General features: G+C 38.3%; 1 protein-coding gene across 4 annotated transcripts in view; it reads left to right on the forward strand.

The window, feature by feature from the left end:
* The window catches only part of kiaa0586 (KIAA0586 ortholog), a 152139-nt gene that overhangs the window by 77337 nt on the left and 55208 nt on the right, over positions 1-19594 (forward strand). For all 4 annotated transcript variants that reach the window (XM_065253671.1, XM_065253670.1, XM_065253672.1 and 1 more), the window contains exons 15-19: positions 1361-1627; positions 4848-5022; positions 5113-5286; positions 14688-14884; positions 14987-15088. In XM_065253671.1, coding sequence (XP_065109743.1) covers positions 1361-1627; positions 4848-5022; positions 5113-5286; positions 14688-14884; positions 14987-15088 — 915 coding nt within the window. The remainder of the gene's footprint in view (positions 1-1360; positions 1628-4847; positions 5023-5112; positions 5287-14687; positions 14885-14986; positions 15089-19594) is intronic.

Raw genomic sequence — 19594 nt, forward strand, 5'->3', positions numbered from 1 at the left:
GGGTTTGGGGACTTTGAAATCGGACCCAAGAAACGCAAGCAAGGTCCAACCCCAAAGTACTCTTACAAATCAAGTTCATATACATTAAGGTTTCTTATGAAAACATTTTAATGATTATTTACATAAAATAAACATAATACAGCCACACAACAAACTTATGAAAATATTTTAATCGTTATTTGCATGAGAATTTTTTAACGCAGCCACACAATAAATAAAAACTATCACTACAATGCTCACCACTATGATTTCCCTTATCTCATGTGTTAATATTTTTTATTGTAACAATTTATGATTTGCAAAAATAACTGTTGCATCTGTGTAGATTAGATAAGCAAAGTGTGTGCGCGTTGTGCACGCTATACATTATGGTCAAGCATGCGCCCTTAAAATAGCATATTGAACCACGCGCAACGCGCCACTGACTTTAGACTAGTTTTTTTTGGTTAGTAGCGCAATTGTTTTTTGAAACTGCAAAATAGCATAAGAGATGGTTTGCGCCGCAACACGCCTCCTTTTTGCGCTAAACCGCCCAGGGAGCACAAGTTCATTCCCTAGTTTGCCGACGTGCGTCTGTGGAGAGAAAAACCCGCTGTGCGCCGGTGCAAAATACGAATGATACATGCGTCACTGACAAAGTCAATTGCGCTGGGTGCAAGATAGGGCCCATGGAGTCAATTATTCCTCTTATACCATGGTTACCACAAACATCGCACTGGTGCCTATTTTAAAGACATTTGACAGGTTAGGTGTGTGGTTTACAGAAAAGAATTCACCCCCATGAAACATTTCTCTGCCAATCAGAATAAAGGATTCAACAGACCCTTGGTACTTTATAATAAACAGCCAATATGCTAATGATATGCAAGCTAACTTGTTAAAAGTGTGAATATGTTCCCATACTAGTGTTACAACATACATATCAGTGCAGTGAGGTCAAATATGGCTGCACATCGATAATGTCAAATCGCTCGCGTGAAATACAAGAACCAATGAGACTTCAACGTGCCATCATAATTAATACAAATCATAAGACATTTATGAAACCACTGGAGTTGTTTGAATTACTTTAATGATGGATGGATGTTGCTTTGCCATTTTAAGTATAAGAAGAAAACATGACTGCATTTTAATATAAAATAATGTTTTGTGTTTTTCAACTGAAGTAAGGAAGTCATATACTGTAGATCTGTGATTGCATGAGAGTAAATTGAGAATTTATATATTTTGTTAAACTCTTCCTTTAAATTAATTATTTGGCCTTAGAAAACCATGGGCTTTGCCGGTTTCGAACAAAAGCTTTTGTGCACACGTTTAAGCTTTTTTGACTCCAACACGCTCTCTTTCTGTCTCCTGGCAGGATGAGCTGGCGAGGGAGAGCTCTGTTACTGAGAAGAGGACTGTGGAGAGCAACAATGCTGCAGTCACTAAAATGGTGCAGACGGGCCAGGGGAGCAGGACCGGCCGCGGGGCTACGCTGAGAGGAAGAGGAGGAGGTCAAACCTCTGCAGTGGAGAAGAAAACCTCTCTGAGAGGCTCAGTAAGAGCACAGGCAGAAAACTCACTGACGCATGGGAAACAACCCACTCTGTGTGTCAGAACTAAACCTGAACTCAACCAAGAGATGGTGAGCAAGCACAGCATTATCTAATGTGTGTTCCCACAAATCATTCCACTCCAAAACCTAGTGAGTTGCCTACCTAGACAGCATTTTAAGTCATAATTTTATGTTCAAAGAGTAGGCTAGCTAAGCTTACTAGGTTTTGTAATGAAGCCTTACAACAGGCTGTTTTGGCTTTGCTCCTAAGCATCTGTCTGTAATTGTGAAAATGAATTTTAAAATCTGTTTACCTGTTTGTTTGCCGTATCTGTTGTTTACGTATCGCTGTGACCTGACTACAGCACAACACTCCTAAAATTGTGCATCTGGATGAAAACCCAGTATCTCATGACGACTTGTTAGCATCCATATGTTGCCCTGACACTAATTTACTAAATATAAAGGATTGTGAATACAATAGGCAGGCCTGTCTTATCTGTGTTTGGTACACACCAGGTCCTGTTAAAGTCTGTCCCTGTTGCCTGGTATCTCAGTGGAAGATTCCTAACCTAGCAACACATTCATTGGTTATCTGAAAGGTTTCCAAGCATGAAGCGAGTTTATTGCTATCATTAAAGGTGTAGGCAGATAAAGCTCTGTTGGGTCGCTAGTAGCTTTTTACATGAGCATGTGTATTATTTTGTACACTTGAAGTATAATGTTATAGTAAAGTGTACCGTGTTTCGTGTAGTGTAGATACTGTAGATTGTACTGTTTCACATGTACTGTATGTTTCACTTAAAATTAGTGTCTGATATTATCAGAGATCACTATGATTATAGTATAGTATCTGGATTACCATGTAAATTAGGGCTGCATGAAATGAAAGAAAAATGCAATGTGATAACTTGCTAAAATGCGATATAAAGTTGCGTGCACACTCGATCGAATTTCAATGGAAGTTGTGCAGTTTCCAGGGAAATGAGCGCGAGTGAACATTGCCGACACAATGGCTGTTTCTCAATATGCGTTCTTTAGCGATCTTGTGTTCTTGCTATACATCATCATTAACCGTCGAAGTTCGTTTCCTATTCTCACGAATGCAAGTACACAGTACGCATGAAAATACCCGGATGTGTTCTTGATGTCGAGGATTCATCAAGTGCAGACGTGCGAGCTAAAATCGCTTTACACCCCAGAAGTCATTGTGGCAAAACAATGGCAGAAGAAAGAAGTACTACACACAACTTAACTAAGTTGTAATAGGGTGACCATACGTGCCATTCTTCCCGGACGCATCCTGTCTAGGATTTCGGTGCGTCTTCCGGAAGTCGTATTTGTTGACCGCATACGCCATTCAGTTAAAAACATAAGATATACAATCGTTGTTTCATTCTTAACTTAAAATGTAACGGTTGTTTTTCTGTAACAATAATAATAATCCTCTATGACGTATGCGGTCGACAAATACGAGTTCCAAAAGACGCACCCGAAATCCTGGACAGGACGGGTCCGGGGAGAATGGCACGTATGGTCACCCTAGTTGTAAACATTTTAATTATTAAAAACAGGCAAATTTGATATTTAAATGTATGTTTTATTGGCATAGAACAACTTATCTTTATTGAGTTTCTTATTTTAGATTAAATTATTATTTCTTGACAAGGTATCTGAAATGATTACAAAATGACATAATAGAAAATATAACAATGTATATAAAAATACAGATAATGGTATGTTTGTCACTTAATGAATATTGCGTTGTTGAATCTGGGGAGGTCACGTGACCATCAGGAAGATTGCACACATCGCAATTCTCACAAGTGCATTCTGTGTTCTCGCGACCTTCTGAGTTCGTTCTTTCAAGGTCACCTGGCAAGACCGATCTCCACGAGAACGCAAGTCCGTTCTTTGCGTTCTTGGAATTGAGAAACAGCCACTGTAAAAGATTATTTGTTGTACATAAATAAATAAAAAAATTACGTTTACTCAACTTGAGTTTGCAATTAATTTCAACACAACTAGTTAGGAGTTGCTATAAATTATAAAAAATATGCTTAAGGTATTTCAACTTTATTTTTGTAATTTATAGCAATTCCTCACTAGTCAAGAAAGTTAAAATTATTTATAAACTTAAGTTAATTTAACTTGAGCTAAGAACAATGCAACTTTATGCAAATTGACGAGCGACTTTCAGGAACGACAACTAACCAAGCAGTGGAGGTCACATCCTCCGTCTTTCGTCATTTACTCATAGGAAAGTTTAGAGTTAAAGTTGTTAATAGGACAACCAGAATTCTGAATGCCGCTTAACGACCTCATTAAAAAAGACTAGCGGCACACAGCGACAAAGTCGTTGGCGGTAAGCACACACATTAAGACAGGTGATATGATAATGCTTTAAAGGTGCTGTAGAATGTAAAACTGTATTTACTTAGGCATAGATGAATAATACGAGTTCTGTCATGGTAATGACATTTAAATTACAAATTAGATTAATTACAATGTTGTTACAATGCTAAAAACAAAGTTGTGATTGCTGAGTTAGCGCTATATGCTAGCGTTCAGGCTGAAATTCTACTATTGACGTTACAGTTACATTTTGCAGGTCCATACTGAAAAAAACACACAAACATACCACTCAGAAACGGCCATTAACAATTTAACAATAATTAATTTAACAAATAATTTTATAATAATTGATTATTCCTCAAAATCTGTATCTTCGTCTGATACAAGCTCAAACAGGTCTGTTTAAACACACACAAAGGGAAAATTAAAGGATTGTAAATAGACATGTACAAAACGTTTCTGTATAATTTTTGCACTTAATAAAGCCACAAAACTTCTATGCAGATATCAGAGAAAAATGTATCATGTTATTTCAATGCATTATTTGGCACCTTTAAGTTTGTAAAATTCAATTATATGTTTAAAAAAAAAACATTTTAGTAACAACTTACATGCTTTAGATTATTTCTGGGGAAAACAAAGCATCATTCTCTTTGTATCACCAGTCTTTCTGATTTCTGCCTCAACTTAAATCTTTGACGATACTTTAATTTTTGAAGTATTCAATTCATTCAGTTATTGTAAATGTAACCATTGCTATAAGCATATTTTCAATATTACGGTGATTTCAATATATATTGGCATGTAATGTGTGTATTACAGTGTTTTGCACTGACAGTGAGTGTTTGTGTTTATTCAGAAGTGTATACATTTCACCATGTTTGCTTGTAGAAATTACATTTTATTATAGAATTCCCAAATTTTTATTGATGGAGGAAGTTCATTCTTCTTTCAGGTCCAGCCAGTGGTTGTGAAAGCTCAGGATGATCAGGAATATCTGGCCAAGCTTTACGGAAAATCTCTTTACGAGGGTCATCGACGAACTCTAAAGAAGGCACCTTACCTTCGATTCAATTCACCTACGCCTAAATCCAAAACTCAACGACCCAAAGTCATCGAGACTGTTAAAGGTGAGTAGGAATGTATTCATGATCTTCAATGAGAAACAATTTTCCCCTTACCTTATTTTCACTTTTATTTTTGTTATGTTTAATTTCCAGGGGTTGTAATGAAGTCGTCTAAAACCCAAACTAATCCAAACGTAGGTGGTGCGTCTGCCCTGCAGTCTTCAGTCTTTAAACCCCATTTCCTCTTCCAGCCCAATGACTCTACCCAACAACATCAGCCTGGTTCCCCAGTGCATGGCTACCTCATTCCCATGGCCATACCCTTAGGTAAACCACCATTAATCTTTGTAGATGCTCTTTCTCACTCTATTCACAGGTGTGCAGCTAAAGTTCAAAGTATCCAGGGTTTAAGTTCATAAGTAAAGCCCAAACTACCCGTCTTTTGAATACGGCACATCATTTTTGCATTTTGTTATCTCTCGAACGTTTGGTCATTCTGCGACAAAGACATCCAATGCGGCTTGCGACAGCCTCCGAATGCTGCAGTCATAAAATTGTTCCTCCTCAGACGGTACGCGAGGGCGCCGCCGCATTAAAGAACGGACTTAATTAGACAGACATTTCAGGGCCGTGAGTCGAGGCTCTTCATTACGGCTTCCCGTCCACTCATTAAAAAGCCTTCCAACGCCGCTCTCTTTTAATCACTTCACTGTCAGGGACATTAATGCTTTCTATCGCTCCCATTTTCCCAGTTCAAATCACCGCAACCCCCGTCTCGGCTCCGACCTTGTCCGGTTGGAGGTAATTCTTTTTATTAGCCTGAACAATCGTGCGTATGAAAACACTGCTGTGTTTTACGAGCCGCTTTTTAGGGCAGTAATTGCAAATAGTGAAAACATTTTGTGTTCGTTATTATGAGATTATTTTTTTAACCCACCCCCTTTTTTCTTTTTTGAGGCGACCCCATGGCGCCGAAACGATCCTTTAGTTTGTTCACGGTCTTTATTATTTTCTGCAATGGACTGAAGAGGTAATTAAAAGGTATCGCTCTAATAAATAGCAGTGACTAAGCACCTTTACCCAGGTTAAATTGTTTACTGTATCCAAATGTTTCCGGAATGGTGACCGAGGCTATTGAAAATTAAATGAAACTGCAGAGTACATTGAAATGGCAGGTGGTGGTTTTGCGGGCTGTCGTCTGTCTGCCGTTCTGACCTTTGATCTGAGCTACGCTACAGTGAACAAAGCCTCGGCTAATCACATCTGCAATGCAGTGGCCCTGAACGGTGTCTTTCAATTTCCCTTATTCTCATATCACCTCTTAGGTTCATCTCACCGCTGACTTTATAATCTGAATTTCACGGCAATATTGCTTTTATTGTGTTTATTTTATGTTGAGAATTACTTTAATGAAGCGTTTCTGTCGTCATTGTCGTGAACGTTAGAAATTGAATATTGTACAGAATTGACATCCCAATCTGCCGAAACTCATTTCAGGGAGGGAGCTCACCAACCCCCCCAAAAAACAACTAGAATTTATATAACCCCCGCCCCAAATAAATATTAATGTAATACTGTATTATGTTATGCTATTGAAACAAATGATACCTAATGAATGAATTAATGACACCTAAAACATATTTTTATCCCTTTTAAGCAGGGGTACACTTTAAATAATGTAGTATTTCCTGTTTTTTTTTTTTGGACATTTCAGTGTAAATTAACTTTAGTGGTATACTGAACTGAAGATAGAGAGAAAGAGGTCGATTGTAAGCTCGTCTACAGCGAAAACTGAAAAAGAGACTAGCGTAATCATGATACGCTCTCTGTCACTATCTCTCTTCGTCTTGTCACGCACACTTCAGACTGAGACCTTGAAAACCTCGCACATTCTCGAATAATTGATTTTGGAAATATTTTACATCATTCGCACTAAAACAACCTCAGGGAGCCGCTATCAATATGCATGAGACTCCCGGAACGTCTGAGAAAAGTGGTATGTCTGTATTTGGCATATTTGCTATTTTAATTACTTGTGAACATTTCACATAATCATATATACAGTACATTAAAGGGGACATATCATAAAAATCTGACTTTTTCCATGTTAAAGTGCTATATTTGGATCCCCAGCAGTGTTTATATCAACCTAGAAAATGTAATTAAGATCAACCCAGTAAACCATTGTGAAAAAATAGGTCATTGAAATCTGACTCTCCTTGTGATGTCAGAAGGGGATAATACCACCCCTTAATCTGGACTATCCATCCATGACACTGCAAAGAGATCAGCTCATTTGCATTTTAAAGGACACACCCAAAAATGGCGCAATTTTGCTCATACCTACAAAGTGGCAATTTTAACATGTTATAATAAATTATCTATATGGTATTTTGAGGTAAAACTTCACATACATAGTCTGGGAACACCAAAGATTTGACATCCAAAAAAAATGTATTTACTAGGGATGCACCGATAGGATTTTTTTGGGCCGATACAGATTTAAACAGACAACTTCTGGCCGATACCGATGCCGATACCGATATTAAACACTTGTATACAATACTATACAGTTGGTCTATTAGCTAGTTTATTTTTGCATCAAATTATTTTTACTGAACATGGATTTGATCTAATGAACATTCAACTGACCAACATAATAAGAGAGGCACAAATTAAGCTAAAACAAAAATAATAAGACAGCATGACAACCTTCAAAGGTGGTTTTTGCTATTTAGCATTTATTTTATTAACAACATTAACTCATTATTTTTTTTTTTACATATAATGGATTTCTTTATGCAGTTAATTAATAAAGAATCGGTATCGGCCTTTCTCGTGCTATTGCCGATATGCCGATGGTTTCAAATTCATCAAAAATCGGCCGATAAATATCGGCAGCCGATACATCGGTGCATCACTAGTATTTACCATATTTTCCGGACTATAAGTTGCTTCGGAGTATAAGTCGCAACAGTCAAATATGCGTTTTGAAGAGGAAAAAACATATACAAGTAAAAGTGGACTAGACGTCGTGTTTATTTAGAAAATGATTTCACAAAAACCAAGCCGAAGAACAGACATTTAATCTGGAAAGGCAAGTTATTCAACTAAACAATAGCACAGAACAGCGGGATGAATAGGTGTCCGTACATGTTAAAGTAACATAAACAGTTATTTTCACGATACACAATAGCATACAGAATATACCTGGCAGGCTAAATAGGCTAAATTAACACAATAAGCCAAATCATGTTCAAAAAGGTCCCAAAGTCATTCCACATCACTGAATCCATTGAATCACATAAATACAGGAGCAGCATAGAGCGGACTCTCGCGGCTGTAGACGGTAATTGTTTCTCTTGGTTCATATGAATTCATTTTGACCTATACTGTAAGTCACACCTGACTATAAGTTCCAGGGCCCGCCAAACTATGAAAAAAGTGTGACTTATAGTCCTGAAAATACGGTAGTGAATAAATATTTTGAATAGCCACACATGGATCCGATTGGAATTATGGCTGTTGCCATAGAAACAAATCATTGCATCCAATGTGATTGGCTCAGAGTATAATCTGATAATTACAGAAAAATCTTTATAGTTACTCTGACATTTTAGTGCGACTTTTCCAGCTCATTAACAATAAAACGTTGATAGCCAATCAAAATTCTAAATCAATTCGAATGCCTCACGCATTTGAAATGATAGAAATATAAAAAAATTATGTTAAGGCTGAAGTACAGTTTATTATTTACATCTGCGCTAACATCCGCGTTAAGTGCACGTGAAGCAATTTTCGTCATCAGAAGACTGCGCCCGTACTGCATGTGCAGCGCCGGATTTTGCGGCTCCGTGACAATGTAGGATGTAGGTCAGGAGATGCATTGCATTTTGTCGCAATGCACATGCGTTGAACGTCGGTATAGACGTACGAGTCAAATAAACTATACTTTGCAAAGCTGTATGTTTGAGCACGCGCATACGTTCGCGCAATACTACCTTTAGTGTCAACTTTTAACTTTGGGTTCACACCAGAAGCGAGTTCAACAATTTGCGCAAGTAGATTACATACAAAGTCAATGCAAAGATGCGATCAGATGCATTCTCGCGTGGGGCATTTCGAATGATGCTATATGGTTGGCTCGTTTGCCGCGAAAACACGCGCTTATTCGCCTCAAACGCGTTTTCGCCCAAGTTGAAAATATTCAACTCGAGCGAAAAATTCGCATGACACAAAGTTACATCCCGCGAGTAATCTAGAGCGAGTAACGCGATGCCCCGCATTTGGTGTGTACGCAGCATAAGTCTGGATCTGGAAAGTTGAATTTTCTGGTGTAGTAATTTTAAAGTGCCCAGTAAATTAAGTCTCAATTTCATTCTCAAAGTCACGGCTATCAGTCTCATCGAAGTTCTGTCTAATAAAAGTGAAGCATCACATCTCCTGATACGTTTTTTGGGACCCTTCACCGACAGAAAGCATTTGAATCATATACGTTATATTAGCAGTCGGGGTAATATTCACACCAAGGTGATTCCCCGGGCGTTTTAATAGTTTCTTACACGTCCACTGGTGCTGTCCTATTTCCCGTCACACCAAATGTGCGAAAGTTCCAGACTCTCATTAAAAACTTCCCCAGCCAGTTTTGCGGGGTATCTGTAAAGCAAAGGGTACCAGACCGGCCCAGTCTGGATTGGATTGACTCGCCAATGCTCAGCCTGGGTCTCTGGAGGGCTGTAGATTAGAGCTGGCCTAATTTCCCCTCTTCCGTGACTCTCCGGGGAGGACAGTGGGAATTGCAGGGTGCCTCATGGGAATGGAGAGTGAGCCTTTCATCTGCTGCAGATGTTCTGTTCGTCTCATCCGCTGACGGCCCCCGAGTCACAGTCACACGCGAGCTACAGCGGGCAGCTTTTCGCAAATCTGCTTAGCCAGTTCTGCTCTGTGGAGAGGAGAAAATGGCGATCGAATCAGCAGCTGGGTGTTTCATTTTATACAGAACAATTTTGTGTTTCTGTGCTATTTGCAAAAGCCGTTTTTTATTTATCCTATCTATTTTTTTTTTTATAAGAAATGGCCATTGCAAAGACCCTTAATATGCATGCGCAAGTTCACTTGCAGCATCTTTCGCTCACGCTGTCTTGCTGTCTCAAGAGTGAACGTTTTTTTATAGTTTATTGATTGAAAGAGAAATTGCTCTTGTGGTGGCTCCTGAGATTCATACGTGACTTTGTTTGTTGCATTTAAAGTGCATGTGGTTGCACAAGCGGTCATGTGTGCACATATTCATGTGCTTTTTTGTTTCAATCTCTTTTCTCGTACCAGTACCTAGTAACCTCAGGTTTGGTAAAGTCAGTGAATTGCACGCTCCCATTCATTCTGAGGCAAATTCTGTCTCCTCATTTGGGTCTTTGTTTTCTTCGCATGCCTCGCGGCCTCTCTGGTTCGTGAATTGCACATAATAGCATCTCTCCCTGTCCATCATTGCACTAATCTGTTCAATCTCGTTTCGTGTTTCGCACGCTCTCTTTTGAGGTTGCGGCATTCAAATGTCTTTCCTCCGTTGACAGTCCTGCAGCGGAGCCCACATGTTTGCTATCAGAAGTATTTGTGCATTCCAGATGAGTCAGTGCTTCTTGCTCCTGAGCCACTGTTTGGATGCCCTTCAGCCAAATTATGGAAATCGTAAAGCTTATGTTTCCCCTGCTTTGCATGGAAGGCTGAAAAAAAAACAGATTGCTGCGCTCGCAGCAGATTTATGCTAATGCCAGCCTCCTCGTTCGCCGTTAATGTGCCGAGTCCAGACCCGCGTCTCTATGTAATGGGGCGTGTGCGTCCATAACCTGCTTTCCTGCAAACAGGGACGACACAACACGCTGGCGCACTCTGGCTGAACTTCTTTGTCTTTTGGTTTAGATACAAAACAGTCGCTTCCAAATCGCCCTCCCGGTCTGCCAGATGTGCGTGAATGTGTTTTGGACAGACACACTGGTTTAAAGTACAGCGAACGTCCTTTACAGTCACTCTGAAGTGTGTTGGGAGGTGAAGTAATGGGTGGGTGGGTGTGTGTGGGCTCCATCTGCACCAGTGTGTCTGTCTTTAATATCCCTGTTACGTGAGTATTGGGGTCGCGCTGTGTCCTTGCCTGTAAACAGCGTGTTGATGTTATCTCTGCTGCATTGGGGCGATGGATGTGCAGACTTCAGGGCTTTGGCAGAGGCAGGTTTAGGCTGTTTAAGTGTGTTGTTAATCCACTCCTGTATCCTGCGGAAAACACAGGGGTAGATATTTCACTCTCTGTTTAAATGTAGCCTGTTTGATTGTGCAGACATAAACCCCTAGTGCCTGACAAACTACATCCTTTTGAGCTTTGTCATTTAGCAGATGACTTTTTATAAAAAATGTACAGTATTACAGTGATAGTAAGGACAGAAACATAAGGGTTAATGACATAATGTATTATAAAAATAACTTGATAAATTCATGACATGTCATTTTATTTTTTATATAACCCATTTAGAAACATTTTTCATATAGATACATTTTCAGAAAATACATTGACAGTATTTTTTAATAATAAACAAAAATTTTTGTTTTGGAATCCCAAACTTGTAAAATGTCAGGTGGTGCAACTGTGTCCGTATTAATTTGCTGGTTAAAATAGTTTAAATGATAAAAAATTCAAAATAATATACTTTGGCATTATTTTATGTTCGAAACCTTTAAACAAACTTCACAAATATCAGTAGTTGTTGGAATAATTGAAAAACTTTTGTCCAGCAATTTGGGTGTTTTCAAATGTCAAGGTAGTACAACCGTAATCATGTGCCTTTTATTAAGAAGTTAACAAGTAAAAACAGTAAACATGATATCACATCATCCAGTGAACCCCAAGTGGTTTATGGCTAAATGAAAAGTTTGTAGATTTCTCTCAAATACTGAAAAAATAGCTACTTTAATGTACACTTTCTATGTCAGGTGGTACAACCAATGTAAAACTAGAAAAAATTGCTATTTTATCGAACACATTTTAGTTGTATTTAAAAAGTATATTTATGAATTTAATATCACAAGCTTATACTAGCATCCAAGTAGAAGTCTGCTAAATGTAAATAAATTTATTGCAGAGGTCAGGTGGTGCAACCAGAAAGTCTAAGGGTGCAGCTGCTATGAATGCCCCTAAGAAATAAAAAAACATAAAAAATAATAATAATTTAGCTTAGGGTTGTGCTGATAGACGATACTATCAGATAGACTATAGTCAGATATATAGCTGATAGTTGGCTTTCATGACGATAGTTGGCGATAGTTATTATTATTATCATAATAGTTTCACATTAACATGCGCATTGGACCCTAAAAATGGCTTGGTTATTTTTTACCAATAATGGGTAAATATTGGACAGAACACATGCTGGGTTGTTGTTATGCAACCATGATTATAATAACCCAACAGTTGGGCTAAAACAACCCAGCATTGGGTCAATTTTAACCCAACGGTGTGTTCTGTCCAATATTTACCCATTATGAGTCAAAAATAACCCAGCCATTTTTTTCGTGCATGCTTTTCCTCTCATGAGAGGGTTTGTTGGCTTCAGTTTGCGTGAGATAGCTTGTAACGTGCGCGGATTCATTCACCTCGACTTGTAATGCGTGCGTCTTGAATTCTTGCTCGGACCTGAACGTGCGCGGCATGGACACTTTCTAGCAACTGAACTTGTAATGCGCATGACTCGGACTTTTCCTCGTGCCATTACCTTGCACTAGAGAGGTTGTTAAAAGCAGCAATTGTGTTGTTTCCACTACCTGGCACGCAGGATATTTCAGAGCGCCTGGGCTTTAATGATGCGCTCGGATTAATGGCATCAGTTTTAAGAAGGTTTCGGTCATTAAGGTGTTGCCTTTAGAGTAAATTAGCCTTTTTTGTCCACCAATGAAGTGGCTTGTCATAAATGAGTAAAAAATTAACAAATAAAAAAAATTTGTAAACTATTGCCCCTAATACTATCGTGTATCGACGATCTCACAATGGGGCGCCCAACACTAATTTAGCTAATAATTTTAGTTTTAATAAATGCAAGCTAAGGTTGACTATAATTGTTATTATACTTTAATAAAAAAAAGGTTTGTTCTTAAATTTATAGTTTTCAAATGCTAGTTTTATGGTAAAGTTGTTTGATACTTTCAGGATTATAATTTTAAATGCCACTATCAAATAAACAAACAATCAGCATTACACAGGGAGCGCATTAAAACTTATCTGGCAAATAGACAATGATTGGTTGTACCACCTGACATTTTTTTTATCAGGATATCAAAAATATTGTGAAAAAAAATCATTAAAATGTACTGAAATGTATTTCAATAAACCAAACTTTTTTAAACACGTTGTTCCTGACTCAAAATTATGCATTATATTATTTTTTTTTAAATATTTTTTAAAAATAAATTTTTAGGAGCTTATTTTTTTTAGCACAAACGCTTCTAACTACCGTACGTAAACTCAAACAGTGGATCCGTGTTTGTATTAATAATTTATTTAGTTTTACAGACTTATTTTATTATTATTTTAATAGTTTCGTTGCAAAACGAGATAATTCTAATCTAATAATTTTTCAGAAATCTCATTTTTTGGTTGTGCATTCCAATTAATATCAATTCAACTGCAGTTGGTTAATTTTGTTTTATTTTATTTAAACCTTCATAACTTAAAAGATACAGCTAAGTAGCACCATAAAACAAAATAATAACATGATAATATAATAGTAAATATATTTTGATAAAAATGTAAAAAAAAATTGATTTATCTCGTTTTGCAATGAAACTCTTCATTTATTCTTATAGAATTTTGTTTAATTTATTTTGTTTTATTACACTCTAAAAAGAAAGTGCTGTGTTGTTTTAACCAATAATTGGGTCAAATACAGTATTGACATTTTCTAGGTTAATTGAACCCAAACCATGGTTGGGTTGTCTGTATTTTACACAACCATGGGTTGAAACATCCCAGCATTTTTGTGTGTAATGTATTATTTTGATTTGTATATAATGTTTAATGTTGTGGCAGTGTGGTTGCAGTGCAGTGCCAGACATACATGTCAGTATTTGTATACTGAAGTTGAGTATGTTTCTGTCCTAAACCTGCAGTAAACAGGAATAAATGTCTTTATGAGCATTACTTTATGTTGACAGCTCTTGCATTGCCTATTGCGTAATTTCGAACGTTTATCCTTTCAAGGAAAACACCACAGTTTTTCAATATTTTACTATGTTCTTACCTCAGCTTAGACAAATTAATACATACCTATTTTTTTTTCAATGCATGCACTTTTAATCTTTGTACAGCGCATCATGACTGTGTTAGCATTTAGCCTAGCCCCATTCATTCCTTAGGATCCAAACAGGGATGAATTTAGAAGCCACCAAACACTTCCATGTTTTCCCTATTTAAAGACTGTTACATGAGTAGTTACACGAGTAAGTATGGTGGCACAAAATAAAAATTTAGTTTGGAGCCATAGGAATGAATGGGGCTAGGCTAAATGCTAACACATTCAAAAAGCGCTGTACAAAGAATAAAAGTGCACGCATTGAAAAAAGATAGGAATGTATTAATTAATCTAAGTTGAGGTAAGAACATAGTAAAATATTGAAAACGTTGGTATTTTCTTTTCAGTTATAGCCCACAAATTGTTACTCTCTACACTTCTCTGTTCATCTCTCTATAGGTAAACCCAGAGTGGACGGCCAGACCCCAATGCCTTCAATGATAACCATCAGAGACAAACCCCCAATTGTAACAACTTCTTTTCCTCCTATAACCGTCCCTGAACCTAAGCCAACTTCTGTTGTTCGGAAGCCCAACACGATATTACTGGAGGTCACGTCAGAACCGAAGAAACGGACCCCGCAGCTCGAAATACAGGTGAGAACATTTTTATTGCTTTTGTAATAATAACATCAGTATTTAAACACAGGATTGTTTCCAAGATTTAAAAATTGCATTTGTTCGTCATTTGTTGTCCAGGTCCAGCCTGGTGTGAACATTGAGAGCGCTCTGTGCGGCAGACCGGCTTCCCCTACGCCGTTCATCCCAGCTGAAACCATCCTTCCTCCACCCACCATCGATGTAAAACCTCTTAAATCATAAACAACACACAGTAGAAATAGCAGACTTCATATTATTGCAAATGAAAGTATCACATTATAGGTTTCATAACCATAAAGTCATTATGTATCCAACAGACGGAAATGATCACCAACGATTAGCATGCTTCCAGATGATTGGTTGTCGTTGCTACTTTCCCTTTTTCAATATGTTTTTGCTTTAGTGAAACCAAAAACTGCTTGCTTTTTGTTTATTTTTTATGGATGAATACGAGTAATCTTTCTTTGAGATTGATGCTACATCCACAATGTGCTCTGACGTGAACATTTGTATGTGCAGTCCATGGCCAGAGGACCTCTGATGGTATTCATACACCAGCTGGTCTTGGCTCCGTTCAGAGAATGGATGGATATTATACCATTAGACTTTGGCAGTACTCCAGCATGCTGTACTTCTATAAGGGCCAGTTTTGTTCAGGGTTCGCTTTTCTCATTGCGCTTCCATTGATTTTTGCCGAGTTGTGTGCGTGAGCGCGCGTTCGCTTTTGCTCTCAGAAGCCGCTCGAGCGGATGAAGATGGATGAGGTGTGTGTGTTTCTCCGTGTGCGTGGGGCTGAATGCATAATGATTCAGAGGGGACTTTGCCGGCAGCGATTTTGCTCTCACTCCTCCGATCTCGACCTCAGCCGTTCACATCTGGTTGCTAGGCAACAGATGCAGCTTCATTGGTTTTGTGTCAGTACGTTTGAGGATTCTGAGCAAGCGTTTGGGAGGACAAAGACGCTCTGTGCTCTGCCTGCCGGTGTTAGCATCATAGTCATCGTTACAGTTGTCTGGAAATAACCGTAGACCTGTCTCTTTCACATTTACATCGAAGTCAGTTGATACATTTCGAAAAATATAATCTGTATCAAGGTTGGGGACATAATTGTTTTATATTTAACATTTGCAGTTCATATATTTAACATCTACTTTGGTTCAACCTTTATTAAATATTAATTTTGTTAAGATGAGCTAGTGAATAAAAGTTGTAGGATTCTACGTAATAGCATAATAGTGCTAATAGTAGACTAACCCTGTGTCCCAATTCGCCTTTTATCCGTACTAGTAATTGACATAGTAAATTTTGAAGTGCAGGTCCATGCACACTTTTAAGGGGTCGCACATCGTTGCATCACGTCAGGTTGCGCGCCGTGGTGGACAGGCACCCCCAATGTGCATACACTCAAAGAAAATAATGTGTTCGAATTTTAAAGACGTGTCATTATGTAAGAAGCTTGTCCGGTGTGTGACCCCTTAACTCTTTCCCCGCCAGTGTTTAAAAAAAAGTTGCAGCCAGCGCCAGCATTTTTTATGATTTTCACAAAGGTTTAATGCTTCTTTAAATATATAAACATGCAATATATCAAATGAAAGAACAGACCCTCTGCTTAAAAAAATAATGTTTATCGTACCTTCATTAGTCTCTTTTTATCACCTCTTAATTATGGGAAGGTTTCTTCAAAAATGCAAAAATTGCATTTTTTTTGAAGGACTTTTGTTAGAGATCAGATTCAGAGCGATCCTCAAAACATACACAGATTTGAACTGTTTGCCCTAAGGAATACTTTCGGGTTTTATAAGTTGGGTAAGAGTGCCACCTGATGGATAATAGCAGAAATACGGATTGCCGGAAAAACTCGTCATTGGCAGGGAAGCCTTTTCTCTTAATCGTCAACGGCAGAGAAAGAGTTAATGCTTAATATTACCCTCAACTCTCTGCGAGAGGGTGGAGTTTAGGGACGGTGTACTCAATTATTGAATTAAGTGATTTAGTAAACTGAAAGGCAAGAAAGAGCTATATTTTAAGTTATAGTTAGGAATCAAAATGTCGTCTAGGCCAGGGTTTTTCAAACTTTATGATAGCAGGGACCCCCACATATGATGAACCTTTAGCAAGGAACCCCATTTCATAAAATATCTATCCATATATTCTTTAAATAAAAAGTTAGACTGTGTTAATAAATAGTAATTGTGATATACAGATATAGCAAATTGTTTACAAACTAAAATAGTTGGCTTTAAAGTCGGTTTTTACTCTTTTTGTGTTGTATTTTTCTCTTGAAATTTTCTGGGGGACCTCTGGGGACCCCTGGTCTAGGCAACAATGACCTCTTACACACTGCAAACTTTCGGTACTGACACCCGCATGCGGTAGTGAATCCCCTAAATGAGCATTCCATGGCTGTACGGAACAAGACTCGGTCCCAAAAATGATTGACACAGAGATAACCATAGCAACGTTTTGCCGTCTCGGGTGCTTATCATTCACAGCTTTGACCAAAATAATATTACAAGAAACTTCGGTCTTGGCGTTGTGTGTTGTACGCATTTGAGAGCTGCTCCACAGACAAATGATGTCTCGCAGTGTTGCCAGGTCCTCGTCTTTTTTGTACTTACATTACGTTGTGGCGCTTAAACGTTTATGGCTCACAAAGCGATCAAGTTTTTTTTGTTATTTAAGTGTGAAGCTGCCGGTCCCAATATTTTGACCTTTAAGGTAAAGCATTTGGATTTATTTTTATCTTATTCGCTGTATTTTACGTGCAAGATCTGGCAAAGCTAGTTATTTTTTTCACCGTGCATCCAGAAGACTTTCTAGGCATCTATTTTTTCCAGAAGAGAAACCTGTCATGTCCATGATGCATGTTTAAATATTTCATTAACAACTAGTTGTTCAGTTCGGTTATGTAAACACTATGCAGAGTTTCTTTAAATGCGGTTGTCACCACTTGCATTTTGCTGGAGTTATGCTACGTACACACCAAACGCGGGGCATTGTCTTACTCGCTCTAGATTACTCGCGGGATTTAAAGCAACACTAAATAGTTTTTGCTCTTTGCTCCCCCTACAGGTAGGAAGCGGAATTGTCCATTACCACTGTTGTAAATAATTTAGCCTACTGCAGCAAAGCTGGCTCTGTTTGGATTGAAGGTCTGCCGTAAAGCAAGTTTTTGTAGTTTTCACTCGAACTACAGGACCGCGACCCGACAGTTGGAAACTTCTTTACTGCGGTTTTGGCCGATAGAGGGCTGCAAAGCGAATGTGAAAGTGCCGTTCACCCTGTTTCGAGTGGATGAACGACTGAAACTTTTTTGGAAACGTTATTTTAAGGTAAAAAAAACTCTTTAGTGTTACTTTAACTTCAAGTCATGCAAATTTTTCAGTCGAGTTGAATATTTTCAACTTGGGCGAAGAAGACGCGTTTGAGGCGAATAGCGCGTGTTTTTGCGGCAAATGCGACGCCCCTATCGCTTCATTCACATCGCCCCACGCGAGGATGAGTCTGATTGCGTCTTTGCATTTACTTTGTATGTAATCTACTCGCGCAAATCGTTGAACATCTGGTGTGAAACCCCAGTTAGAATCCGGTTGTAGAATGCGGTTGTCAGTGTCGTAAATTACTGAAGTGTGTGTGTACAGATAAGGATTAAGGGCAAAGTGAAGTGACAACTGAATTTAAATGCTGTGTGTGCTGCAAGGCCAATGTTGCTTCTGTTAAGCACTATTATGTCCCTACTGTAAAATTTTTATTACTATGCATAACTTTTTAAAGTATTTACATCATTTAGTTATCGCAAACCATTGCGATATGTGCATTGCGATATTACATCCGTTTCCGATTATCAGGTTGCCCTACTATTGTACAATAGATGATATATGCACAGCTGTGACCACACATCGGTTTTCATATTATTGCACCATATTTTTGTTTTGCAACTGTAAACAGTCTATAGTTAACATAATGAATACTTATTTATTTATTTATTAACAAAACCATATAAACCACTCAAGACCAGTGATTTTACAATGGTTAAGGGAGATGTTTACATCGTGCATGAAGTATGAAATACACAAACGCGTGCATGTGTGTTTATCTGTATTTGTGTGTGTGTTTGATCATCACCCCATTGCAGCACAGCGGAGGTGTTGTGCTCTGCCAGCCTGCGGCACTATGACTGCACGGCTAAATCTATCACTTTCTCTGGCCGGTTAATGCCCATGACTCATCAGGCAGGCAGACCGCAGCCGCTACCCACATACTCACAAACACACGGCCCAAGACATCCGCAGTACATATATACGCATTTACAGATGCAGTCTCACAACACCACAAATACAGCTTTGAATTTTAAATAGCATTCACGTCTTTCCCAGGACCTGAAAATTATACTCAAAAACCCTTAAATATGTAACATCACTTTCTTTTACATTCGAGAGTTACGGTTCACTTTTGGTGTAGTTAAGCTATGTATTGTTTAAAATCTAGAGGCAAAATAACCTCTCTCTTTGAACGTGTGCAGATATAAATGAACATTTGTGCATGCAGGTGTGATCGTGCGACTGTGTGAGCAGAATAGTAAATAATATTGTGCGCATTTGCTGCAGTCCTGTACGTTACCGCAGATCCGATGCATGCAGTACGCATAAGACACGGATAGCATACAGTCAGCCAATGTTGCAAAATACATCATGATTTATTTTATGG

This window comes from Paramisgurnus dabryanus, chromosome 17 (genome assembly GCF_030506205.2).
Source record: "Paramisgurnus dabryanus chromosome 17, PD_genome_1.1, whole genome shotgun sequence".
Classification (NCBI taxonomy): domain Eukaryota; kingdom Metazoa; phylum Chordata; class Actinopteri; order Cypriniformes; family Cobitidae; genus Paramisgurnus; species Paramisgurnus dabryanus.